General features: G+C 45.6%; 1 protein-coding gene across 1 annotated transcript in view; it reads right to left on the minus strand.

Moving 5' to 3' along the window:
* Nucleotides 1–4,161: 4,161 nt before the first annotated feature.
* Nucleotides 4,162–27,131, minus strand: part of Mapkapk2 (MAPK activated protein kinase 2) — a 44,311-nt gene continuing 21,341 nt past the window's right edge. Inside the window, exons 2-10 of the mRNA XM_076831410.2 lie at nucleotides 9,377–9,516; nucleotides 9,169–9,233; nucleotides 8,807–8,886; nucleotides 8,234–8,360; nucleotides 7,515–7,590; nucleotides 6,991–7,115; nucleotides 6,580–6,665; nucleotides 6,384–6,464; nucleotides 4,162–5,748 (exon numbers count right to left, since the gene is read on the minus strand). Of these exons, the coding sequence (XP_076687525.1) occupies nucleotides 5,605–5,748; nucleotides 6,384–6,464; nucleotides 6,580–6,665; nucleotides 6,991–7,115; nucleotides 7,515–7,590; nucleotides 8,234–8,360; nucleotides 8,807–8,886; nucleotides 9,169–9,233; nucleotides 9,377–9,516 (924 nt within the window). The 3' untranslated portion in view covers nucleotides 4,162–5,604. The remainder of the gene's footprint in view (nucleotides 5,749–6,383; nucleotides 6,465–6,579; nucleotides 6,666–6,990; nucleotides 7,116–7,514; nucleotides 7,591–8,233; nucleotides 8,361–8,806; nucleotides 8,887–9,168; nucleotides 9,234–9,376; nucleotides 9,517–27,131) is intronic.

Raw genomic sequence — 27,131 nt, forward strand, 5'->3', positions numbered from 1 at the left:
AAGGAGACAGCTGAGTGCCAGAAAACCATAGGCCCCTCTGGGTCTTACTGCAAACACCAGCTCTATCTGCACCAGACTCCCGCCAACCAAGGTCTAGGCTGAGATGGTGGTTTCTTTGAACAGTAAACCTTTGACTGGTGAATTCAGAACCACAGGCCTCCAAAGCAGAGGCTGAGAGCTGGGAGAACTCAGCTCATTCTGAAACTTGAAGCCTTGTTACCCCAAGAGGCTGTAGCTGTTTGAGGAACAAGAGAGCCACAGCGGCTTGGCCTGAGCGAGATCACGTTTCACATGAACTCAGCAGGCAGTGGCCTGTGAGGGCAACACCAGACTGGGTGCTCATTTGCACAGCTTTAGTGGACACTTTGCATATATATCTTCCTTGGGATCAGAGAGGTTAAGACTAGTTAGAATTTGGTCACACGGGGGCCTGAGTGACAGAGAGAAAGGAGGAAGGTGGCAAAGGGGAAAACTAGTCCTAATATTTCACTTGCAAATCCAGGCAACAGTGTGAGAGGGTTGGAAACTTAACTGTTCCTGAGAGCAAGAAAATTATGCAAATGAATGTGTTTGCATGTCAGTCCCGGTCCCTAAAAATGACTTAACCCTACACAGGTTCCACTGCCCCAGAGGCCCCACCTGAAATCTTGCAGGCCTGATAGCCACAAACTTCCAGGACAAAGGTTTTAGGTAGCAACTCATCTTCAGAGGAATAATGCCCCCCTCCAGAGGGCAGATGTACTTTCCAAGGTGTCCCCGGGTTTAAGGTGTGAGTGTGTTGAAAATAAAAAGGGTGAAGCTTAAGCACATTAACATCACAATTTGTCCCCAATGGTTCCAGAGGGCTTCTCTCATAGATAGATGGTAGAGGGCCCACTAGGAGTAGGGGATGAGGGCAGCAGAGAAGCATAGCTTTTTAGACTCAGAGGAGGAGAAGCCAGGAAGCTGAGGACCAGTCCTCCCACACTCTCAGGAGGCCTCCAATGCCTAGAGCCATTTTTTTTAATGGATCTTTATTTACTTAATTTATTCATATATATGCAGTGCTGAGAATAGAACCCAGTGCCTCACACATGCTAAGCAAGCGCTCTACCACTGAGCTACGATCCCAGCCCCTACAGCTATTCTTTTTTATAGTGATTCATAAGTTGGAGAACTACAAATGATCTAAGTATCATTTTGTAATGCTTTTTCAGAAAAATGAGCCAGGCATGGACACACACACATGCAATTCCCCCAACTCTGGAGGCTGAGGAAGGAGGATCACAAGTTCCAGGCCAGCCTCAGCAACTTTGTGAGATCCTGTCTTAAAACCAAAAATAAAAAGGGCTGGGGATGTTGGGGATCTAGCTTAGTTGGTAGAGTGCCTGCCTCATATGCATAAGGCCATGGGTTCAATCCCCAACACCACAAAAAAAGGTGGGGGCGGGGAGAGACTGGGAATGTAGTTCAGTGGTAAAACACCCCTGGGTTCAATCCCCAATATTAAAAGAAAAAAAAAATAATGAACTGAAAATTGAGTGGGGAAATCCCTGTTAGATTATGTTCCCAAACTTTGGTTTGGGGAGCAAACATTCTGAATGAGGGTAACCCAGATTGGAGGGGTGGGAAAGAGAAAAGGAACAGAAAGTTTAAGGACACCCCACTAGGAGGGGCAAACCAGATTTTTGTGAAGAAACCACAGGGGTCAAAGATTAAGCTAAATTGCCAAGCAGACAGAAGTTCAGAGCAGAAGACAGAAGGGGCAAACCCACGGTCAAAGGAAGGAAAGATCTGGCTCTTGCAGAGAGAAACCAAAAAGCCAATGGGAAAATCTCTGCCATACTCTCCCCTCATTTTTCACCATCAGAACTGTCCCTCAAATGCCACTTTGAAGGGCTGCTAGGAAGCTCCCCTGTGACTGACTACAGCTCCACCTCTGCACAAAAAGAGCTTCTGCTATTTGGACAGCTTGGTTCTAACATAGTGACATCCATCCACTCCTGTGCACTGAGCTTCAGGAGGACCATACCCTCTGCTTTTCCTCATCAACATCTCCCCCAAAGTCCTGAGAACCAGGCCTGACACAGAGCAGGTGCTCAAGATGAACAGAACTCTTGGATGTGACTGGAAGTCTTCTCACTGGAGAGGCAGCACCACTGACCTGCCTGAAGGATCACCTGGAGCTCTGTAGGAGCAGCCTTGACCTTGCACACCAAAGAACAGGGCTTTCAAAGTCTTGGCACAACCTTATTTAATCCTCATGTGCCTGTATGGGGCCAGGAGCAGCATCACCCCTAAACCAAGGCAGGAATGTGAGGGCTCTGTCCAAACAAAGGATGAGAAGCCAGTGTCCCTTTCCTTTGACCTCATCTCTACCTCTATGTTCCTAAGAGGCTACAGTGCCACCTGGGGTGGAAGACAAGCCCCTCGCTATTTGGAGCAGCTTCTAAGTGTCCAGTCATGTGGATGCAGAGACAGGGAAGACAAAGCTTGCTGCTGCACACAGGCACCTCCTCTCCCTGACAGCTCCTCTGGCCACAGTCTGGTCTTGCAGATTGTCCTTTGACCCCAAGCACAGGGCTCATATAAGAGCCTTGATGTTCAGTGATATAGTACGTTGGTTAGCCTCTCCACACTGGCCTGAGTGCCGAGAGAGGACAGGTGGAGGAAGTCACCCAAAAGGCTCCCAGTGCTGGAATTTGATGTCTCTTCTAAAGAGGAGCTACTCTCAAACTCAGCCAGTCTCACCCTGGACATCTGGGGCACCTAAGAATAGATTTCAAGGCATTCTGTTCTGTGGGTTGAGGGCACAGAGGCTGCCCCTGTCTCCCCGCCCTGGCAGTGCCCAGCAGAGTTTGTTTACATCCACCTCAGTGGAACACCCACTTTCCCCAGCCCTACCAACCTCATCCTCCTCCCTTGAATAACAATTTTCTTCACACCTTGAGCAGACTTGATCTACCCACTCGTCATTCATAACCCTCTGCATTTCCTGTCTCCAACCCAAAGGAAAACCCCAAATTTACTGTTATTATTTACCAACCCAATTGCCCCCTCACCCTAAGGCATGGAGACTCACCCCTGCTCTCAGCAAGAGGATGGGCCCAGCCCGGATCACTGCCCCTACATTTTATTATGGCAGCAACAAGGACATAATAACTTCTAATGACAGTGGACTCTGACAAGGTCCCTTCTCTCTCTGCCTCCCCCACCTCTCCTTCCTTCTTCCCCTTGGAACTTATTGCTCTGATACTATAAAAACAGACAAAAACCTCAATTTCTCTGAAAGTTGAAGTTCCAGCTGGTTGGTTCTCAGCAGAGCTCTCTAGTTACTGGTGTGTCTCTAGAGAGAAATGAACCTCCACAACCATTCACAGATCACAAGCTGAAGGGTGGCAAGTAATCCCTTTAACAGCTGAGGGGATAAGCAAGCCTCTCCTGCTAGGAGGAGGCTGGTGGAGGACAGAGAACACCCAGGCCCTGGGATCCGGACCTGAGTTCCAGTCCATACCAACAGCTGGGTGACCTCCAGTGCCTCCCAGTCTCAGTTCATTTCCCTGCCCATGAAGCAGGGATAAAAATTCATCCTGCCTAGCCTTTCTCCCCTGTCAGCTCTGAGGATGGAGTAAGTCAAATGATCTTGGAGAGAAGCAGTAGACCAGCTTCTACTCTAGGCCGTATCATAAATCAGGTCATCCTGTGACCTTTGAGGAGACTGAATGGCTGGAACCAAAGTCACTTTCAGCTCTGAGGTAGGGTACCTTGATTTCTGCCTGAGCCCTATCACCCCCTCCTGGAATTCTCAGGTATTACACCAATCTGCTCCCTTGATCTCTCCCAGGAGTGAAACCCAATTCATCACCACCCCTTTCTCTCATGACCCCACACGAGTGGTTTCTCCCAAACCAAGGATGCCAGTGCCTGACAGTGGTTGTGTAGATGAAAGAATCATGTGCTGAAAAGCAGCTCGACTCCTGATTCAGTATTTAGCAAAAGAGGAAGGGTTTCCCAGTCTTCCTTTCCCCCGCCACGCCCCCAGAGGGCAATTACTCATGGTCCCCACACCAGATGCCTTCCTCTCTCCTCCCAGGGCCCCCAGCACATAAAACCTCTCTCCACGGGTAGGAAGAACACAGGTGAGCAATGAGGGCCTGAGCCTCAAGAAAGAGAAAGAAAAACTCTCAACTATTAAATCTGTTTAGTAAAGACAAATTCGTTCATACAAAACAACAGTTTACAACAGTCTGAGTGCTTGACACACCATCACAGACAAGGGCGGTGCTGTAGGCACCAGGGCCCTGCCCCCAGACCCAGAGAAGACTCAGGGGCCCTCCACCACCAGCCCCTGAGGGAGCCACCCCCTCCTCCAGAGGGAGGGAGGAATGTGGGACCATGGCACTGAGGACTCTCCCCACGCTGCTGCTCCTCAAATACTGGGGGCACCCCCTCTCATCACAGGCTGAGTCGGGGGGATACAGTGGCTAATGGGCAGGGGGCAAAGTGGGGACATCTTTGGTGCGAAGACTACCCCCACCCACTAGGCCACACAGTGGAAATTTGAGGGAGGGCCACAAAAGTGGTCCTACCCTTGCCCAAAAAGGGTAGCTGGCTGATGCCCCAGAGCCCAGGAGAGATGCTTGAAACACAGAAGTTCTGCAGTCTGACCTACCCGGGCTCACCCACGTGACCTGAGAGGCAGCCCACTGAGAAATGGCTAAAAAATTAAGAAAAATCAACAAGAATGGATTAATAATGGCAAGAAGGGGAAACAGAGGCTGTTCCAGTAGGTCAGTGCCTCAAGAGGCCCTAGGACCAGCACTACATGGGCAGTAGTCCTGAGGGTCCAGACTTCCTGAGCACTGTGACAGTGCCCAAGTCGCTCCTCTCTGCCTCCTGGAACGCAGCTAACAGGCCACAGGGGCCTGGCTCTGGATCTGGACAGGCTTCCCAGGCACTTAGGCAGGCTCAGTGCAGGCAGGGACGGGGAGGTTCTGGAGCCCCACCTGCCCAGCCCCTTGAATGCACAGTCCCAGGCACAGATCTGGGCACGCGCACATGCACACACGCACACACTCACTCCTATCTGTCCAGCACACTGGTGACACCTGAGGACTCTCCAGGAGAGGAGGTGGGTAGCAACCCTTCCAAGGGTAGCCTTGAGCCCCCAGAATGCCTGAGCCAGTGGGGACCCAGGACCGTAGTGAGAAAACCGGGAGGGCAGATGGGACAACACAGGGACAATCCCTGTAACAGTTTCCACAAATGCCCTTGGACAAGCCCCAAACCTTTGCAGTATCCAGAGGGGAAGGTGCGTGATGGGAAGGGGAGTGAGGGAAAGGGCAACAAAAGAGGTTTCATAAAAACTCTTAAGTCAATCACTGATAAAATTGCAAAATGAGCACAGGTGTGAGAGCTGCTTGCTCCCCTCTCCGCAGCCTCCTGGCCCCTCCGTCCCTGGAATGGCCAGGACCAAAGGCAGGATTCAGCCCCTGACGCTGTCTCAGGCTCCATGAAGCTTCAGAGGACAGGAGGCAGAAGTGGACAGTCTGTGTCTCTTCATTTAAAAAATAAATTCATGTAGAGTTATTGCTTGTCCTCCCACGGACAGGAGGGCTCAGCAGCTCAGTGGGCCAGGGCTGCAGCCTCCAGGGCCCGAGCCTTCTTCCGCCTCTTCAGCAGCAGAGGGTTGGACGCATCTTCAATCTTTTTTATCTTGATCTGCTCATAGTCGACACGCATTGTGGCCAAGGCACTGGTCATCTCCTCCTGTGGACAAGGGCAGCGGGGGAATAGCACCAGGAAGGGACAGAAAAAGAGCAAGCCAAAGTGCGTGACAGAGTGCACAGGAGAAGTGAGAGGCAAGAGAGGCAAGGCGAGCAGAACAAGGGTGCAGGGAGGGAAGACAGGCAGTTAGGGGTTCTGCACTGCTGACAGCAGCATCACCCAGTGCTGGCTGCAGAGCCTGCACTGCTCTGCTGCTCTCCCAGGATCCTTCCTACCACCCTACAGAAGATGGCAGAGCCCTGGGATGGGAGTCAGGAGCCCTGGGTCTGGTCCCAGTCAGTCACCAGCTGTGTGACCTAGAACAGGTCACTCCCCCTCTCTGGGCCTCAGTTTCCTCATTTGCTAAATGAGGAGATCATACCAGATGGCCTCTAAGGTCCCTGTTAGGGACTCTGGGAGTAGATGGCTTGTAGGCTACAATACACTTTGAATAAGTGCACAAAACTTCTGCTACAACCTCAGGGAAGTGGCTCAGAGTCACTGCTCTTGTTATTAGGGAGACACTAACGAAGTTAGTGGGCAAGAACACAGAGCCACTCTCCCAGCAGGGCCCCGCTCACACTGGGCACTCGGGCAAGCTGCCTCCCTGAGTCCTCCTGTGCAGTGGCACCACTCACCTTGACATCCTCCCACCGTTCCTTGTCCTCCTTCAGGACCCGGCTGGTGTGCAGTGGAGTTTGAGGGACCTTTGTTGATTGCTGAGGGGACAGAAAAGGGATCCAAGTGAAAGTCTGAGGCAGATAAAGTCCTAGATAAGGACCCATACTAAGTGACATCCCCTTGGACCCAGGTCTCCATGCCTGCCAGGCTTACCATGATCCAGGGGTGGTTCATAAACTCTGTGATGGTCATTCTCTGAGTGGGCTCTGTTTTCAGCAGGTTTCGGATAAGCATCTTCACTGTGGGGTGGGGCAAGTTCAGAGACAGCTCAGGGGTCACTCCCCATTCTGCTCATCACTTTTCAGAGGAAATTAGGCTCAAAAGAAGGTTGTGTCTCAAAAGAGGCAGACTGCCCAACAGCAGTGGCCCAAGGACCACTATGCTATACCACTTGACAAGGCCCTATGCAGCCCAATGGCCCTGGCCCCGCCCAGGCCTTTCACGCAGGCAGGCCACACCCAGCAACCCACAGTGGCACCAGTCACGTGAGACAGATGCCAATGAGCATGTGTGCATACGTGCACATGCGTGTATGTCCCCTGTCCCAGAAGGCTGGGCTCCTACCTTCCTCTGATACTTCTGACCATTCTGGGTTGGGAAATTCATACTGGCCCATTCGGATGCGAGTCTTCATGCCCGGAGAGATAGCAAGGCCGTGGTTGGAATAGAAGGGGGGATACCCACAGAGCCTGTGTCAGACCGAGGCAGGAAGAAAGGGACAGACTAGGTGTTATTTAGGGGCCCTATGCCAGGAATAGGGTGAGAAACAGTCTCTTCTCCTTGTAAAGGTCACAAGGAATGACACAGGAATGACACACAAAGCCAAGGACAGAGCCCAGGAATCCAACACGCCAAGTATCTTAACCACACACATCTAGCCCTTGAGCTAGTTCCTCCCCACTGTGCAGCAATCAGACCACACGAAGCACTGAGAGAAGGGGGTGTGTCGGGGATTCCCAGGGGATCTCCTGTCCACTAGGAAATGCTAACATTCACCTCTTCCTCTTGTCCTGGAGAGGTACGAACCTCCCCAGCTCCCTGCCCCAATACAGCCCAAACCACCCTGACCCCCTCCCCAGCACACTCACAGAATGTACATGATGACACCTAAGGACCACATGTCACAGGACTTGTCATACTTCTCTGGGCCCAGCACTTCCGGAGCTGCAAAACAAAGATCAATGTGGATGGGAACAGTGTGACCCACCCATTTCTCTGTGGGTGATGCTCCCCATACAACCCTCTGGCCCAACATGATGGGACAACTGCAGGAGTGGGAGGAGGAGAGCAGAAGACTCCCCTCCAAGCACTGAACCTGCAGTCAGTTCTTAACATGAGAACACCCCAACCACAAAGACCTCCAGACTTGTGCTAGCCATGTAATTTCACAAACATGCCTTATTCTGTGCCTGTCAGCTGAGACTCCAGAGTTAAATCTGGGTCCCAGACTCTACTGAGAACCTGATGGAAATAATGGTTCTTCTCAGGGACACAGTTCAGGCACCAAAATCCTGCCCATGATTCCAGGCAACAAGTTCTATGATATCTTGGTCCTACCTGAACTCTGACAGTCCTTCTTTTTTTTTTTTTTTTTTTGATGGTGCAAAAGATGGAACCCAAAGCCTCACACATGCTGGGCAAGCCCTCCACCACTGAGCTGCATCTCCAGCCCTGAAAACCCTACCTCTGATGGGATCCTACCAAAACCAGCACAGAAAAGGCAAAAAGACTCTCCCCGGATCTGAAGAGGAGGGGTTGAGAAAAGTCCTGGGGAAACACTAGGCCCCTGGGCCTCCTCTGGACTTACCCACATAGTATGGTGTATAACAAGGAGTGGTCAAAGAGTTATGGCTGGTGGTTTCCTTGGCAAAGCCAAAATCAGTGAGTTTCAGAATGGCGTTGGGCCTTTTAGAGGTGTATAAGAGATTCTCAGGCTACAGAAAGAAAGACAGGCAAGTGAGCACCCTTGCTGAGCCCAGGAGGACTGTCGGAAACCTAGAGGGTGATGGCGGCTCCTTCCCACCCACCCCAAAGCCATTTGTCCAGCCCAGAGCTGCACACATGGGGAACATGGAGCTCATAGTCCAACACCCAGGATAGGACACAACAGTGTGAACACTAGAGGGTCAGAAAACCCACAGTGCTGATAGGGAGAACCCAATCTGAGTGCAATCAGAGAAGGCTTTGCTACTGGGTTTGCAGTTTGTTCATCAGCAGAAAAGCAGGTCACCACAGAGCAGAGAATGACACACTGACCCATTCCACCCTCATGAACCAGGCAGTTGGGTACAGAGTGACTCTAGCAATCCTCCTGCAGGTCTCCAAGTCCAACCCCCGCAACCAACAAAGCACTCAAGCATGGGACATAAATAGCTGGTACCTTAACGTCCCGATGAGCAATGTTGATTGAGTGCAAATACTGGATGGCTTCGCCAATGCTCTTCATGATTTCTGACGCTTCTAGAGAGGAGGGGTGGCAGTGTGGAAGAAAGTCTCAAAGATGTGCTATCAGGTTTGAAAATCCCATACACCAGCCCCCACCCATGCAGCCTGAGGTCCTCACACCCATCACCCACCCAGGAAACCGAGAAAACAGTAGCTGTCCTCAGCAACTGAAGTGACACCTCTGGCGGTGAAAAGACAACAGCCTCAGGCTCTTTCCTGAAAGCAGGCCCAGCAGAGGCCCTTGGTCCCCTACTGCCCTGCCCACCCAAGCCTACCCCCATGACAGACCCTTTCTACCTCTTTCTGTGAATGCTTGGTCTCCTCGGTCCTGGATTCGGCTAAATAGCTCTCCACCATCCAAACTGAAAGAAAACCCACCTTGAGATCCACTACCCCTAAAGAAAGCCAAGAATGTAACATTCCAAGCTTTAGGTCCACACTGAGCTGTCCTCAGAGGGAGAGGCACCTGAGCATGGTGGGGACAGGCTGGGCTGGAACTGCTTACCACTCCATGACAATCAGCAGGCACTTCCTGCCTGCATACAGGTTCTCGTAGACATCTACAATGCGCACGATGTGTGGGCACTGGGAGGCCCGCCAGTGCAGCTCCACCTCCCTGCGGGCCTTGGGACAGTCCTGGAGCATCTGCAAGAAAGCACCTCCTGAGTGACACAGGCTCTGCAGAGGAGGCCCCCCACCCCAAGTCCCTGTTCCCACTCACACTATCCCAGCCCCAGCCCAAAGTCATGGGTGCCTCCTCCTAGATCCTGAAAGGACTCTTGACAGGATCCCTTCAGTGCCTCAACAGCTAGGAGGAGATCAGCCCTTGGGCCAGGAAAGGCCATGAAGGTTACAGAGGCAGGCTGCAGTGGGATATTGGAGCCCATGGTGAAGGGAGGCGATATGGGGAGAAAGAAAGACTTGAGAATGGAAAGGGGCCTGAAGAGGGAAGACTCCAGAATCGGCAGGAAAAGGCACCTCCAAGATCACTCAAACCCGCACATCAGACACAGAAAAATGTTCTTTTTACCCACAGTTGACTTCACTCAACCAGCAGATGGCCTCCAGAGTCAGCCTTTGCTGGTCTGAATCCCCATTCATACCAGCTTTGCAACCTTGAGCAAGTAACATACCTCACTGAGCCAGACCCCTCTTCTTACCTGAACCAAGTGTCTAGATACTAAAAGAAGCTGCACCTTCCCCAGCCTCAAGGGCTGAACTTTGGCTAGTCTGAGCCAATGTCATTGGTTCCATTCCTTTTGCTAGTGACTGGCTTGGGAACAAGCCTATGACCCAAATGACCCAGAAGATCTTTAGGAAATCTACTCAGAGGCTGCCACCAAAGAGTGCATGGAGTATACAACATCTCTCCTGGATGTGGCACCAGGACCATGCCAGTCACCTGGGTACTAGTAAGGGGGTCAGCTGAAAAGGAGAAACCAATGCACTGAGATGACATCACCAAGAACCCCTCATGACTTCTTTGATAAGATTTAAAAACTTTCTTAACTGTTGAAGCTATTTTTGGTAGAATTTTCTTATTGTTTGGAACCTGACATACCTCTCCTGTGTAAAGTGGGGGTAACAGTTTCTTTTTCACAGATATGTTGTAAGGGTCAAATATACTGTAAAGCACCTAGCAGAGTATCTGACATGTGCTCAATAGCTGTTGTTTTTACTACAGATGCCAAAATAATTGAGGCAAGGGTCCTTGCAGACTTTCCATCTTCATGAGAATTCAAGATAAGCCCTTGTAGTACACACTTCAACTGCTTTGGACATTTCAAGGGCTGGGGTGTCAGGGAGAGAGTAAGGTTAGGAAGTAAATGCACAGGCAGAAGGAATTCACCCAGTCAGGGGAAATGACAAGAATCAGGCACTGACTGACCAAGATGGAGCAGAGGAGGGGATGGGTGAGTGGGAGGTGCAGCAGGGAGGGCTGAGAGGCCTGCTAGAAAGCGCATGAGGCTTGGTAAGTAAGATCAGATGACCTAGAGGGAGCCAGATTACAGATGAGTCAGATTCCAGTGAAAGGCAAACACAGAAATTTGCAACAATAAAACTAGCATGCATTTATGCGATGGCCAGTGATATGCCGGGCCTTTTCTAGTTATATAACAATTACCATTTTATAGGATGAAAAAACTGAGGCTCAAAGAAGTGGTATTCCTAAAGCTAAGTTTCTGAGAAAAACAGGCCCAGAACTGGAATCCAGGCCTGACAGACTCCAAAGCCAGGCTTTTCAACCACACAATGCAGTTGTGTTTTGTTGTTGTTTGGTACTAGAGATTAAACTCAGAGCACCTAATCCCTGAGCCACATTCCACTCTTTTAAGACAGGATCTTGCTGAGTTACTTAGTGCCTCACTAAATTGCTGAGGATGACTTTGAATTCATGATCCTCCTGACTCAGCCTCCCAAATAGCTGGGATTACAGGCCTGCACCACTGCACCCAACATATTACCCAGCTGTTAAGAGAAGGCTAGAAGCTGAAATTTCCCAGAGTGACTTTGCAGAGGCAATTCCCCAAGCAGGTATCCAGAAAAAATCACTTAGATAACTCAGTCTTCCTCGGAGCACTCTAAGAATAGTAGTTGCAAGAGGAAAGATCCCCATGGGGTCACACTGCCACCTTGTGGCCGTATGAGAACACTGCACAGGTCCTGAGTTCTGCTACTTTTCACTTTATTCATTTGAATGAATCCAGGAAAAAAGAGAAGAGTAGGAGGCGGCACTGGCTGATTTTGTGTGTATGTAATTCAATTCAACAAGTATTTATGAAGCTCCTACTACAGGCTTGCTGAATGTCAAGGCCAAAGGGAGCCCTAATCTGAAAGTTCAAAGCAGTGGAGTAGAGACCCCCCCCACCCCATGCACACACACACTGGGTATAAAGTTCAAAGAATTTCAAAAATCTTTGTTCAGAGGAAGAATTCTGAAGTGAGAGCCACCTCTGAACCCTGCAGTCAATAAGCCTGCTTCTTGGCGTGTCCAGTCTCTTGGGTCCTACTTCAGAAAGGGAGGACAGGAGAAGAGGTAGACACAGTAAGTGCTCATAATCTGTCCCTCTCTTCCTGTTCTCCAACAAGGGTGTGGAACTGAGATAAAAAAAGAATCCTACATAAAACTCTTTCCCCACAGGGTCGGCTCCCCATCAGTGGGGAAAACAGCAGAGTAGCTAAGGCACTGCCAGAGCCTCTGGCATCAGGAGAAAGAAAAAAAAAAAAAAAAGATGGCCACCCACTACACCTACCATGGTGCCAAGGTAGAAGAAATCCTGAAAAGGCTAAAGGTACGGGAATATGAGTCAAGAAAGAATTTCTCAGATAATGAAAACTTTGATTAGGGAACCATGAACACATCAGTCTGGGGATCAAATATGACCCTAGCATTGGTATCGATGGCCTGGGATTCTAGGTGGTTCTGGGAAGGTCATGTTTCAGCATCACAGACAAGAAGAGCGGGACAGGATATGTTGGGGCCAAATACATAATCAGCAAAGAGGAAACCATGTGCAGTTCCAGCAGAAGTAAGATGAGATCATCCATCCTGGCAAATGAACTCCCATTCCTATCCAAAAAGGCCAATAAAAAGTTCTCAGTGAAATGTTTTCTTTAAAAATGCTTATAACCCAGTGAGCTAATGTGCTATAAGAGTGCTAAATTTAAAGGGCTCAGGAGCAAATAAATGTTTCCAGAGCAGCCAAGCAGGAAAGATCTCTGTCGCCCTCTACAGGCACTTGGGAACAGAGGCCCAGAGAAGGAAAAAGCCGTCAAATTCACTCAGAGGCAACTGTGTGTGTGGTTGTATATCTACAGCCAGGAGAGATCTGGGCCCTGGTCTGGAATTTGTTAATATCTGGTTGCGTACCATTCTGAGATGCTCCAAGTTCAGAAGGCAGGACAATGAAACCTTCCTAGTTTCTTTCTCACAGAGCCCTTGTGAGCAGCTACTGAAATAAAGCCTCTAAAGGGTTTTATTATCAGGAAGGCACTCATCACTGCAAGCCAGCAGCATTACTGCCACAGCAGCAGGGTCATGGCTGACTGAGGCCAGAACTAGCAGGATAGTAGCCTGGTTTCTGTCTTTAGCCCAGTGACTACCACCTGGGCATCAGATCCCTGCTCTAAACCAGAGCCATGCTCAGTGAGGATGCACTGAGGCCAAGCCTGAGTGCACATCTCTGGCATCCCTGAACTTGGAGCACTAAATGCAAGTTCTACTCTTTCTGCCATTGTCAGGTACACAGTACAAGGCAAAAGAGAATTTGCCATCAGAAAGTCTGGTTCACAGCATACTCCCAGACTTAGAAAGTCATCTGCTAGAAGGGGCAAATTGGTATAATACAATGAAGCTGGCCTTAGAAACCCCCGTGCATTTACTATTTTGCAAATCTGTGCCTATCTCCCCCAATATAAGTTTCTGAAGGGAAAGGTCTCCTGTTGTTTCTGTTTACCCCTCCCTTTTCCCTCCCCTCACCCAAGGGTATATGGATTGTTTAGGTTTTTTTTTTTTCCTACATTAGGGAAAAGGAATTTCTGGGCACAATCCTTTCCCTGTTGCTTCTTCTCTCTACATATCTAAACTCTGTCCATAGAGGTTCCTCACCAAAAGTGACTGTGAGTGGGCTGCAAGACATCTATTCTCCATGAAGTTAGTTGAAAAGCAGAATATTCTTAATTCTTAAAGAAACATACTAAGAGTTTTTCAAGAAGACTGGTAATTGATATCTATCCAAGCACATGTTTATCAGAAATCTGTGACTGGATATGAAAATCAAGCAAGCCATGAAAGCAATACCTCCCAATTGGTCAGGCAGGCAGGCTGACATCATGGGGCAGAGCCATGAAGTGCTAAAGATACTTGCAGACAAGTGTGGAAGACAGAAAGTGTAGAGAGAGAAGTCAAGAATGTGCTAATCTGGAGTTCAGGGCTAAGTAAAGAATAGCAGGGAAGGTGGCCTGTGCTCCCAGCCAGAGGGGGATAGGGAAAGGGAGCAGAGCTCCCAGAGGGCTGTCAGGGGCCATAAGCAGAGGAACTAGGGCATCAGGTAAACAACCAAGGCCAAGAGAGTCACAAGGGGAAGGTCCTCTGGCATGAACAAGGACAATGGTGGCCAAAGGGCTTGGGACCACAGTTCTGAGAACCACAGGCTAGAAGAAGGAAGGGTCTTCCTACTAAAAAGCCACAGGCCTTTAGTCACAGAGGGCCTGGGGGGACTGAACAGCATGAAGCCCATGCTAAGCCTGGAACTAATATTATGACTTCCTTCTGTACCACAGAGTTTGTGTCTGAAATTCTTCCGCACTATAGAAAGGTTAACTGCTGCATATGCTATACTTCAGTGCAACAGCCTAGGGCACCTGCCAAGTGTGGCAGGGGTCAGGACCAGGTCACAGAACCCACTGCCTGGGGATGCCAGGATAGTGACAGTGAGGGAGACACAGGAGCTACCCAAATGTAGTTCCAGACCTCTCCAGAGGAAAAAGGGACAGGGCCTTTGATTCAGGTTGTACCTGGTCTCCTTTATCTCCCCTCCCATCTCTATCACAGGGTCCCCCGAAAAGACATTGTAAGCCAAGCTGAAAGCCAGAGAAAAGGAAGGAAATCAGGGAGACCATGGCCTCAGGTGCTACTCACCAGTCAGGCAGATGTGAGGACCATACTGGAAAGGGATAAGCCCAGCCCCAAGGATCACCTCTGACAAGCACTGCTCCTCACTAACTGTGTGAACTCAGGGGTTTCTTAACCCCTTTGTGCCTCAGTTTTCTTATGAGTCGAATGGGATAATTTGATTATTTGCCTCATTTGATGGGGCTGTCATATTAAATGAGTTGATGCACATATAATATGTAAATTACCTAGAACAGTATACCATGCACAGTGACCACTACATTAGTGTTGGCTATTATTATTCTGTTCCCCTTTACCATGTGTTAGTCACACTGGGGTGGGCAGCTGGGATCCTGACCACACCCATTTCACTTACATGGTTATTCATAGCCCTAGGCAGCAGGCAATCAGGGCCCAGGATAAAGGAAGGGAAGTAGACTTTGGTGTGGCAGCCCTGAGCTTTTCCTCCCTACTAACTATACTGGGCAGCTGGAGACAGGGTGTGCGTGTTACAAGGGAAGGAAGACAGCCCTTCCCAAGACTGATTCTGATTTGGTGCTAAGAATGATGGTCTGATTCAGGCACCAAGTGCTTCAGTGTGGTGATGTATGGTGCCCACTGTTCCACAGACCTCTGCATGCACACACACCCCCAATGCAGCTGGGGTCAGGGAAAGCTCTGGGTGGGTGTCGTGTACTAAGCTACCAGCTTTCAGACCAGAACCATCACTCCTATCTGTAGCTACAGACACCTCTTCCGTACCACATAACGGATGGCTGGCCTGGATGCTCTGCAGGGTGTAAAGAAAAGAGTAGGCTTGGGAGGCAGCATTGTGGACAAGTGCCATAACCCCCTGAGCACAGTGCTCAAATGGGCAGCAGGTCCAAGAGGGGGTGGGGGCTCCTTGGGAAATGGCTAAGTACTTCCAGGGGGGCAGCTCACCCACCTCACACCTACCCTGTGTGCTACCCTGGGAAGGGACAGCCTATTTTATAACTAAGATAACTTACTATTGAAGGATTAGTTCAAGGCCTTCAACCAGTTGTCTGTGACAGGCTACAATTGAAACCCTGCTCTTGCAGCTCCTAAAATCCTCTCCCACCTCTTCATGGAAGACAGAGAGATTAAGTTTGCCCAAGACTGTCCATGACATCAGCAGCCAGCAATGGAGGCTGAGAATGCGTTAAGTGCAAACCCTCTGTTGTTGAAATTCCACTTGTGCAATTTTATCCTAAAATATTAATCACAGGTGCAGCTTATTATTCGCCTTAACTAGAAATGGCTAACAAACTCAATACCCAGCAACAGATTGCTTTTTTAAAAATGTGAGTTTATCAACATTTCAAATACAGCATATATGGCTTCAGCTGCCAAGTGCACTATGGGCTGGCAGAAGAGCACCCATTAGCTAGATTGGACTTCTCTTACCAGATGCTGAGCAATGGTATTTCACAGAAGGCTGGCTCCATGCTGCCCTCTGCAGGGCAAATGTGGAGGATAGTATGCTAATGGTATCACCCACAAAACAGTGATGGGGATGGTGCTAAATTCTTGGGGTTTTTTTTGTTGTTTGTTTGTTGTTTGTCTTGGTGGTCCTGAGGATTGAACCCAGGGCCTTATGCATGCAAGGCAAGCACTCTACTAACGGAGCTATATCCCTGGCCTGGTACTAAGTTCTTATACTTGTCACAGCCAGTGGTTCTTAAAGTAGCATTCCTGGTCCCCTGTTAAAAGTACAGAATCTGGACCCCACGGTGCCCTCTTGAATTGGAAATTCCAGGGTGGGGACTAGCAAGCTGCCTTTCAAACCCTCTAGGTGACTGGGATGGGAGCTCAATTTTGAAAGCCATTAGCATTTGTGGTGTCTAATTTGTTGATTTTCTGCACCACCAGAATCCTAGTTTGTTGAAGTTAAGTTTAGTCTTATTTTTTATACAAAATGATACACCTACATTAAGCTTGAGAAGCAGAGGATCCCGTAAATGTGTATGGCCCAGGCCAAGAGCTGTTCAATAAAAACCTTTATGCTTAAGCAGTTTTGTAGTGCATCTGTGTACATGTATCTTTTTGATGGTATGAAGAATTTATTTTGGCTTGATTATTTTAAAAAACACCACAATGAATGTATAATTAATTTATTTTAAATATTAATATGTTGTTACAAGGGCAAAGTAATTTTAGGATTGGTTGCCTCTGATCCCATCTGCTCCAGCTGTTTCTGTCACATTAGTTCTTATCTCTGCCGTTAGTTGGCTTGACATATTTATATTTAATTCTCACAATAAATTAGCTACCATAGTCCAATGAACTAGATATTTTCAAAACTCTGTCTTTACAAAGTCCAAAAAGATAAGTAATTCTTCAGCTATTTGAAATAATTCTCTCTGGGAGGCCAATATTCCAAGAATATGTTCAAAACTATAACTCTAACTTCCATTTTTATTATCCTTTTACATTCTCAACAAGTTGAGAATTAAAAAAAAAAAAGTTTCTCTATTCAATTCATAGACCCCGAAATGATATTTTGAAGAATATTTAATGAGATAATGGATTCCCTTATGTCTATTAAATTTTCAGTCATCATTATTGTCACTGTCTAGGGTAGCACCATGTTTTTTTTCTTTTGCAACACAAATTCTAATCTGCAATTAATTTAAATTTATCTACCAAAAAGCAGTTGAGGGGCTGGGGTTGTGGCTCAGCGGTAGAGCGCTCACCTAGCATGTGTGAGGCGCTGGGTTCAATCCTCAGCACCACATAAAAATAAATAAATAAAATAAAGGTATTGTGTCCAACTACAACATCTATATATAAATTAAAGTAGTTGAAATAAATTAAAAACTAAGTTACAAAACTTTATATACAATAGAATCTCAGTTCAATATGTATATTTATTCATATCCATATACGTAACTAAATCTACTTATGCATACACATATACACATTATATATAAAACAGTGACATTTAATACTCAGTAAATAATTATTAATATCTCTGAAAAAATCAGCACCAAAAGCCTTAAACATCCTTTCCACACTGGTCAGGAGATCGGGCCTGCCTCCAATAGGGGTGAGCATCCCTGATATACCCCCTCATCCTCAAGATTCTCCAGGGTGGTCACAAAGGGCTGATGTTCAACAAAAGGCAAGAAGCTGAAAAGTCACACTGAAAATGACAAATTTTCCTATTTTTTTTCCTAAATATTTGCAGTACATGATGGATAAAAGGCTAACTTGACTCTAGAAAATCAATTTGAAAGATTAACAGCCCATTATAAAAATGGCTAAAGGATAAGAACAGGCAGTTCAAAGAAAAAGAAACACAGATGGCCTAATGAAATATGTTGAATGTAACTCATTAAAAGAGAAATGTTTATAAAAAAACAAGTATAATAATTTCACCAAGCTGGCAAAACTGTTTTAATGTTTGACCAAAACAAAACTCCTGGATTTATGTACAGAGTTTGGGAGAAAAAGCACTTTCTCATATACTCACTGGGTAGGAATATAAATTACTCAATTTTGGAGAAATGTGGGCATATCTATCAAAATGGTAAATGTTCAAACCTTGGACTCGATAATTACACAGCTAGGAATTCATCCTGCAAATTACATTCATAAAGCATTTTAATGGCAAAAAACTAAGTAATAACCTAAATGTCTACCAGTGAGGAACTAGTCAGATAAATGACAGCAAATCCATTCAACAAAATACCATGCACCCTTATAAAAAATGAGGCAGCTCCTCACCTACTCCTGTGGAAAGAGCAGGGTAGTATTAACTGAAATTGCAGACAAGGAAAAGGTGACACTTTGGCTTAATGTTTAATGCTCTAGTTTTATTATTATTATTATTATTGGAACTGAATTCACATTTCTTAAGTAAAGTTTTGAGTATATTCACACAAAAAAGAAGCACACACAACACACAAAAGGTAACTAGTGGTTTACTATAAATTGTAGTAATATGGATGTTTCCTTCTTATATGTAGTTTTCAAATTTCCAAAAGTCAAAAAGGAAAGTACTAAATAGAATGTATAATTCCCTTCATGTGTTTTTATTGTTGTTATTTTGTTTCTTAAGACAAAGGAGGGAAGACATATGGATTTGTGGACGCTTATTTTTTTCTTGGAGGAATTTCCCAAAAAATAAGTTAATAATATTGACCACCCGGGAGAAGGTACTAGAGAGAAACATGTATTTTTCTTTTTTCCTTTTCAATTTAAACTTTCATTTATTGTTTGAGTCTTTACCACTGTATGAATTTCTTTTTTAAAGTGAAATCAAAGAGCTTGATTCTGAGGTGTGGCATGCCTTGGGTCTTACATTAGAAGCCCTGGTCTGAGATGGCTGACCGTTACACATGCCCCAAAGGCCAGATGTCCTCCTGGCTGGAGAGGGAGGGAGCAGAGAAGAGGGATGTCACAGGGCTCCAGGAGGAAGATAGGTCTGGCCAGAGGGTGGAGGGCAGGAGGTTAGGTAGCTGAAGCAAAGGCCTGCATCTTCCTGGAGGACATAACCAAAAGATGATAAAGGGCAGGCAAGGCCCCAAACCACTGCTGCTAGCTACACAGCAGGAAAAAAAGAAATTTTCCATTTGTACTGCACTGATCATGTGCCAGGTACAGTGTATCTATAGAAAACACTGCTATATTTAAACCTCCTAACAGCCCTATAGAGTACAGGCAATTGCTGGCTCCCTTATACAGGTGTGGGTGACCAAGCCCCAAGCAATGTGCCGAAGGCCACCAAGCCAGTAAATGATAAAGCCAAGATTCAGACACAATTCAAACTCATCTCCAGGCTTTCCCCACCCCTGACAAGAAAGGAGGCTTTAACAAGTAAACCCTGTTCTGTTAATGCTAGTCTACTGCTAACCTGTCTTGCCCTCCCCTGAATGTCTCCCATCCTTGCTCTGGTTCCAGGCCTGCCCCATTTATCTCTCCATCCATCAGGCCCCACGTAGAGCCTGGCACAGAAGAGTCACAATGAACACTTACTGATTAAAAGGGCAGGCTGTGCCGTTCAGCAGCTTTACAGGCCATGGCTTTTAACAAAATACTAGGCATCCCTCCCTGGAAGACAAGGGAGATGGTGGGAGGAAGGCAATACACTAAACTCTCCAAACTGTTTTTTTTTTTTGGACCTAGATACAACTCACAGAGGTCATCAAATTAATACGGAAGGATCCAGGTGCAATGGCACATGCCTGTAATCAGGGTGGCAGAGGAGGCTGAGACAGGAGTATGGCAAGTTAAAAGCCAATCTCAGCAACTTAGTGAGGCTCTAAGCAACTTAGTGAGACCCTGTCTTAAAATTTAAAAGAAGAAGAAGAAAAAGGGGCTGGGGGGTGTGACACAGTGTTTAAAAGCTCCCCTGTGTTCAATCCCTGGGAGATTGAACACAGGGGAGTTTAAAAAAAAAAAAAAAAAAAAAAGACAGAAGGAGGTCAGTAGCACTGCTTCCTGCCTAAGCAGCCTCTATCAATCTGGTCCTGCATGACTGCCAAAGCAAACTTAAAATTTTAATTTGAAGTAATAAATGCAGGCTCATCTTTATCACTCTAATTTAGTGGGATGCAATTGGGAGGTACAGGGGGAGGGAGAGAAAAGATGGAAGAAGAAAATGAAAAAGTATTATGTGTGTGTGCATGCACACACACACACACACATCCCTGTTCACAATTCCACACACCTACCACTGGAGTAACAGCTGGTAAAGAAAGAAGGAAGAGAATTGGAAGACAGATCAGTACTATGGTAACATAATACAGGAGAATTCATGGTCAAGGAGAAGATATGAACCAGTCCTTCCCACACTGTTAGTAAAAATGACCCAGACACAAGACAGCAAACACAAAGACATCTGTGACAGAGAAGTTCAGTCTTTCTGCTAAGAGCAGAGCACCTGGCAAATTCTTGTTTTATCTAACTCAAGACCTCAAGGGAACAGTAACTTCGAACTAAATTCTGACCAGGAAGGAAAATCTAGTATATTATGTTTAAAAATGCACACATACCTTAGCTAGCAAAAACCACATTAACAAGAACACCACCACACTGGGAGGAAGCAACCTTATTGATTTAGAGTTCAAAGTAGAGAAGAAGGAAAAAAAAAAATCTGGGGACAAAATCCATAGTTTAGCCTAGACCAACCTATAGACAGAGATCTCAAAAGGGATTGATCTGGAAAAATCCAGTCTATCTCTCTCTAAGGAGTGAATTCTGACCATCTAGCATAATCATCCCCTGAAGAAAAAAGCAGGTGGCAGCAGCCACAGGGAGTCAGATCACAGCTCAGGGAGAACTGAGGAACTCAGATACTAAATGATGCATCCAAGACCCAGCTACAGCCCATAGGGAAGCCAGAGCACACCCACTGGGCAGGCCCTCACAAAACAGAGGGAAGAGAGCTCATGGAAACACGAGTACTACTAGAAGCTAGGTCTTCAAGCCACATCCAAAGTTTAGGCAGCAGGGGCTAATGGGAGAAGTTTATCCCTAGTCTGTCCATTTTTTCTAGCAAGGTGAATGCTCTTCAGACTAGAACAAGCTAAACACTTATAATTACTCACAGCATGTACATGCTCTCAAGGGAAATCTCAAATACAGCTTATACCAAGAACCAGCTTATAATCACCCTCAATGATTCAGTGAAAAGATCCCAATCTTAGAAGAATCACATCCCAGGGTGCAGCAAGAAACTGTAGTGTGATTCCAGAGCCACTGTTTGTGGTGATGGTCGGCAGCCCTGTGCCCTGCTTTGGGGGCAGCACATTTCCCTCAGAACCCGCTATGCTCCATCCAGGCCCTAGACTGAGCACCTGGGGTTTCAAGGGCTCACAGTCAAGAAGGAAAATGAAACAATATGTAGACAAAATTGTGTGAGAGCATGTAAACAACATGTCTGGCATTTTTGTTGTTGAAAGGGAAAGGAATAAATAGGACAGGCTGCTTAACATAATAGCAGTCCCTGCAAAGCTCTAGAACAGATCATGAACTGGACCTTCACAACCCAGCCTGCAATCCCCACAAAGCCATGGCAAACTAGGTTCATTTGCTTCTTAGCAGAATTATTAAATTATAGCCCAGAGGAATGCCTTGACTGCTATGAGGTGTACTTACAAAATCTCCTTCCTGCCAAGCCTTTGGGATGACAATGAAAGAGGGAGTGAGATGACAAAGCATTTAGATAATATTTGCAGTTGCTATAAATGACCAATAATAAAGTGTCAGTTAATGGCTTGAGGACAGCTGCTGAACAAACGCCAAACTGAACTCACTGCCCCTCCAATTTGCTCCAGGATCTCAGTAAATGGCAATGACATCACCATCTAGCTGGGTTCCCAAATGTAAACTGCAAAGTACTCAACCTCAGTCTCTCTCCCTCTTTTCCTCCATCATCCACAGAATCAATCCAATTGTGTCTCTGGAAAGATCTCCCAAATCCATCTTCCCTTTTCCAGTTTCACTTCCTCTTGCTCAGTAAGCTCCTTTCTCTTGGGTGTGTTCTAACTGGTTTCTAGATGGTAGACTTACTCTGTCCCACTACTTCTGAAAGGCAAATCTGCACAGGACATTTTTTTCCCTTAAATATCTCCACTGGATTAAGTTCTGAACTTGGTCTTTCCCAGTTCCTACAACATATCATCTCTACCCCATCTCCCAATAGTCCCTATACTTAAGCTACACTGAACTTCATGACTTCAAACGAGCCACGTCTTTTCATGACTTTATGTCTTTATGTCCCTCCAAGACCAGCACAATTTCACCTCCTGTTCAGGCAGAGTTCACCTTTCTTTCCTCTATTCCCATAAGAATCACTGAACACCTAGGTCGATACTCTGGTGTTATTTGCAAGACAGTTCCTCCTACTAGACCTCTTGGAGGCTGGACCAATGTCTTGTTCATCTTCTAAGTCCCAACCCCAAAATGTGGCATTTAGGAGGTACTCAATAAATAGTTGCCTGTCGAATCAACTCAAGAGCACCTACAATGACAAACCAAGCCTTGCCTAATATTTTACCAACATACTGGCTGAAGACATAGTAGACAGCAAGCTTATCAAGCTTGCAAGTAATAAAAAGAACTAAATAAGAACAAGATGGTCAGTGTGCTAGATATTAGATGATTAAAGATTATAGTAGGAGAAATATGGGCCAAAACTAACCCCCAAAAAGTCATATACGAGTGTTCCCAAAACTCCTCCACAACAGCACAGAAAGAAAAAGAACTCTCATTCAGATCCAGGTAACAAGGGAGGGAGCAAAAGCTCTGAAGCCAGCGTCCCTGGGGCGGGGGCCAGCACCACCACTCACCAGCTGTGGGGCCTGGTAAGTTCCCTAACCTCCTCACACCTGCAGCTGCCTCCTCTATAAGACAGGGTAACAACGGTCTCTATCTCATAGGGCTGTTGTTTGGTTAATAATAATAATACAACTGCATTTATAATTAGGCCTACTCAATAAACTCTTTTTACAGTTTGTTCTTTTTGTTATTCAAAACTGATTCTAATCAGAGGGAAGAGAAGGTAAAGCACTGTGGTTAAAGCAGTGGCTCTGGGACACCACCTTCAGCTAGTAGCCTACCTGGCCTGAGTCAATTTTCTCACACTCAAAATCGCCACCATCCTATCCATTAAACGGGAATCATGACAGAAATGGTTCAAAGGTACTTCCGTTGTCATGTATTTTCATTTGGGAAAAAAAAATGGAAATAAACTTTTTATCAATTTAAAAAACTGGTGAAATAATGGCACATCCACATCATAGAATAATGAGCAATTATCAAGAAGAATGAGGTAGAAATCATAATTTTTTCTATTTTCAAATAGAAAAAAGTAAACTGTAATTATGTACATACATTTTTATACATATATTTTTATACATACATTTTGTACATATATTTTTATAAAATGTTTTGAAAAAGCAAAAGAAATATTATGTGTGTGTTTACCCATGCTTTCATAAATATAGGCAGACCTTGCTGTATGGCCATGCAATCTTAATTTTCACTGGAAAGAATCTAGATTGTTCCATGACCTTTAAAAATGTTGTCAAAATGTTTTAAAATTTTTCTGTCAAGTTATAAATGAAGAAGGAAATTTTAAAACAATAAACCTCATATGTATTTAGTAAACATGTTGAAAACATTAGAGCACTGAGAACGAGGACTTCATCTCTGTAGAGCTCTGGTAGTGGTGGTGCTGCCCCGCCCCAGGGCTGCTGGCCCCAGCGCCTTTGTTCCCTCCCTTCTTACCTGGATCTGACTTGAGAGTTCTTTTTCTTCCTGTGCTATTGTGGATGAGTGTTTTGAACTCTCACAATGACATTTTTAGAAGTTAGCCTGGGCTCACACGCCTCCTACTGTAACTTTTGATTTCAGTGTGTCTGTAAAAACCTTATCCAGAGCAGTCTGAACCATGCCTGGCTTCTCGCTAACATGCACTGCAGTGAGAACATCTTTCCCAGGCCTTCCCAGGCCTTCACAAACTGTCACTTTCCTTTCTATTTCACCAAATGTCAGTTTCTAACATTTTATCCTTTGTGCTTTCAGTTGTGAAACATCTCCAAGAGTGCTGTTGATGTGACGTTTTGTCCCAGTGTCACTTCCTCTGGGACTCTTCCGCATTTGTCAAGACCCTTTCCCCAGTGTCGTCAGCATGCTGCCTTCTCTGAGTTTCCCCATCTGCACGTGCAGAGACTCGGATGGTGACAGTGTCCACATCCCCACGTCATCTGTCCATTCTATAATTCCATTTATGTTTGGCTCAAACTCCACTTCCAACTTTACTATTTTTCATTTCTTTGTTGAAATTTCATCTTTCTTCCCCAATTCCCTCTACTGATTGCCCATTTTTATAAAATATCACAAGTTTCTCACAAGGAGACAAAAAGGCAACTATACACCTCCCTGTGAGTGAACTGAACAGATGGACAGTGACCAATCACCAGCTGACTCTTAAAGGACAAACATGATTGGTCAGTGACCATAATGAGCATCTGTTATGTACATAGTGATTTGTAAACTGAAGAGCTAACAGCAAAATTTGTACTCTATGCAATGACTCAGAGCTAATACACCATGGCAACTGACATTTGAGCCATGCTGTTGGGGGACTGATGTTATTTAATCTGTGGTAACAGAAATCCATGCGTATTACAACTATGAAAAAGTTGAAGACTGTGTAAAGAACATAACCTGGAACCATATTCACAAAGAGCAAAGAATGATTGCCCTTTTGGGAAGAACTATGTCTTGGGAATAGTTTGCAACCAGGGCAGATTTTGTCTCCCAAGGGACATTTGGCAATTGTCTGGCGAAATTTTTATTGCCACAACTTGGAAGGACAAGTTGCAACAGGCATCTAGTGAGTAGAGGGGCCAGGGATCCAGCAAATTCCTACAAAACACAGGACAATTACCCACTACAAAAACATATCTGGTCTAAAAGTACAGTAACACCAATGCTAAGACACACTATTTTATTTTATTTTAAATATTTATTTTTTAGTTGTAGTTGGACACAATATCTTTATTTTTTTTATTTATTTTTATGTGGTGCTGAGGATCGAACCCAGGGCCTCACACATGCTAAGCGAGTGCTCTACCGCTGAGCCACAACCCCAGACCAAGACACACTATTTTAAACCAGAGTTTTTATCAAGCTAATTTTCATAGTGCCTTTGTCATTAGGTAGTGGCCAAGATGAATGAGATGATGGCACAGAGGAAGAATGCAATCGGTACTGTTAACTTGGGAAGCTTGAACTGAGCATCTGAACACCACCTTAGATCTGCGGTATGTTTACAAACATTAACTCATCTGATTTGACACTATGATGTTACTGCCAAAGAGTTGCTATTGCCTTCAGCTCATTGACAGATCAAGTACCTGGGTCAAGAAAGGGATCCAAACCCAACCCCACTCTGACTTCTCACACATCTAGAATCTGAGTGTAGACCACAACTACATTCCAGTGCTCAATTCTAGGCAACATGTTTGAAAAAGAGTATTAAACTTCTAAAGGAGGGCACCAGGATGGAACAGATCTGAGAACCGAACCATGACACACAAGAAATGGCTCAATAAACTAGGGCAATTGGCCTAAAGGAGTAGTTGAGGGACTGGATGTGGTAATGGTCATAAAATGGCACAGGATTGTCACAATAAAAGGGCTAAATTAGTTTTGTCCTATGTGGTTCCTCAAGGGAGGAATTCAAAGAACTATTCTATAATAGCAGGAGCCCTATACGGATGTCCCCCTCCCTAGAAATAGTCCTGCAGAGGCAGCCAAGTGGGCTCTCAAGGAGAATCTTATTTTGGACAAGAGACTACTCCAGATGAACAATAAGGCACTTTCTAATGCAATCTCGGGTGCCAGGTACAGTGAGAGGGCAGGGCAGAGTCTCCAACAGGAACAAGAAGCAACAGCCTCCCAAGCCTGGCAATCACACTCCTAGGTATATTTACTCAAGAGAAAGGAAAACATTACATCCGCAAAAAGACTTGTGTGAGATTGCTCTACGAAGCTTTATTCATCATGGCCAGAAACTGAAAACAACCAAATGCCCATCGACAGGAGAATGGATAAAGAAACCCTATCATATCCATAAAGGGAACACTACTTTGCCTAAAAAGGGACAGACTACCAATAAATAAAATCATGAGAATGAACCTCACACATAAAAGTTCATACAGATTAACCCATTTATATGAGGTTCCAGAACAGGCTAAATTAATCTATGGTGAAACCACTTCATAAGTGTGATGATTTATAAGGGGTTAGGTATGGGGATGGTTGGGAAGGAGCATAAGGGAACTAACCAATGTACAAAAAAACTTTTGTGTGTTACACATGAAGGCATTTTGTGTGTTACACATGAAGGCATTATTCCAAATACATCAAATTATGACCAAAAAGTTGTGCATTTCACTGTGACATAAATTTTACCATAAAAAAAAAAACATACAAGGGGCTAGGGTTGTAGCTCAGTGGTAGAGCACTTGCCTAGTGTGTATGAGGCACTGGGTTCAAACTTCAGCACCAATAAATAAATAAATAAATAAATAAATAAATAATGTTCATCTATAAATTAAAAACAGAGTTTATAAATAAAAGTATGAATAAGTATATTAAACTCTAATTAACTCCTGTGTACACTGAAATGTTTGAGAGTGAAGTACACCGATGTCTACAACTTATTATGAAATGGGTCCCCAAAATAAGATAGACTGTAAATGGACAGAGAGATGTGAAAAAGAGTAAAAATAGAATTTAGGTGGTTGTGCTTCTCGGTGTTCGCCACGTAATTCTTTCAAGTTTGCCACATATCTGGAAAGCTTCAAAATAAAAAATTGTGGAGAGGAGGAAGTAATAGCCAGGAGTAAGCACCAAAAAAGGAATGGAGAGGTGGCTTAGAGGTCATGAGAAGAGACCACAAGGAGAAGGAGAGAGCCAGTTTCAGCCTACACAGGACCCTTAAGGCCAGAACTGCAAAAGGCCTGGCTGACCTGGGAACAGGCAATCTTGGCCAAGATGGAGCACAAGTAAGGTTAAGGCTCAGACCTTTGCTATCATGAGCTTGTTCCTATGGGACCAGTTCCTTCATTATGTGACTATGTGGCCGGGGGCAAGTCCTTACCCC

The sequence above is a fragment of the Callospermophilus lateralis genome, chromosome 13, assembly GCF_048772815.1.
Source record: "Callospermophilus lateralis isolate mCalLat2 chromosome 13, mCalLat2.hap1, whole genome shotgun sequence".
In the NCBI taxonomy this organism is placed as follows: domain Eukaryota; kingdom Metazoa; phylum Chordata; class Mammalia; order Rodentia; family Sciuridae; genus Callospermophilus; species Callospermophilus lateralis.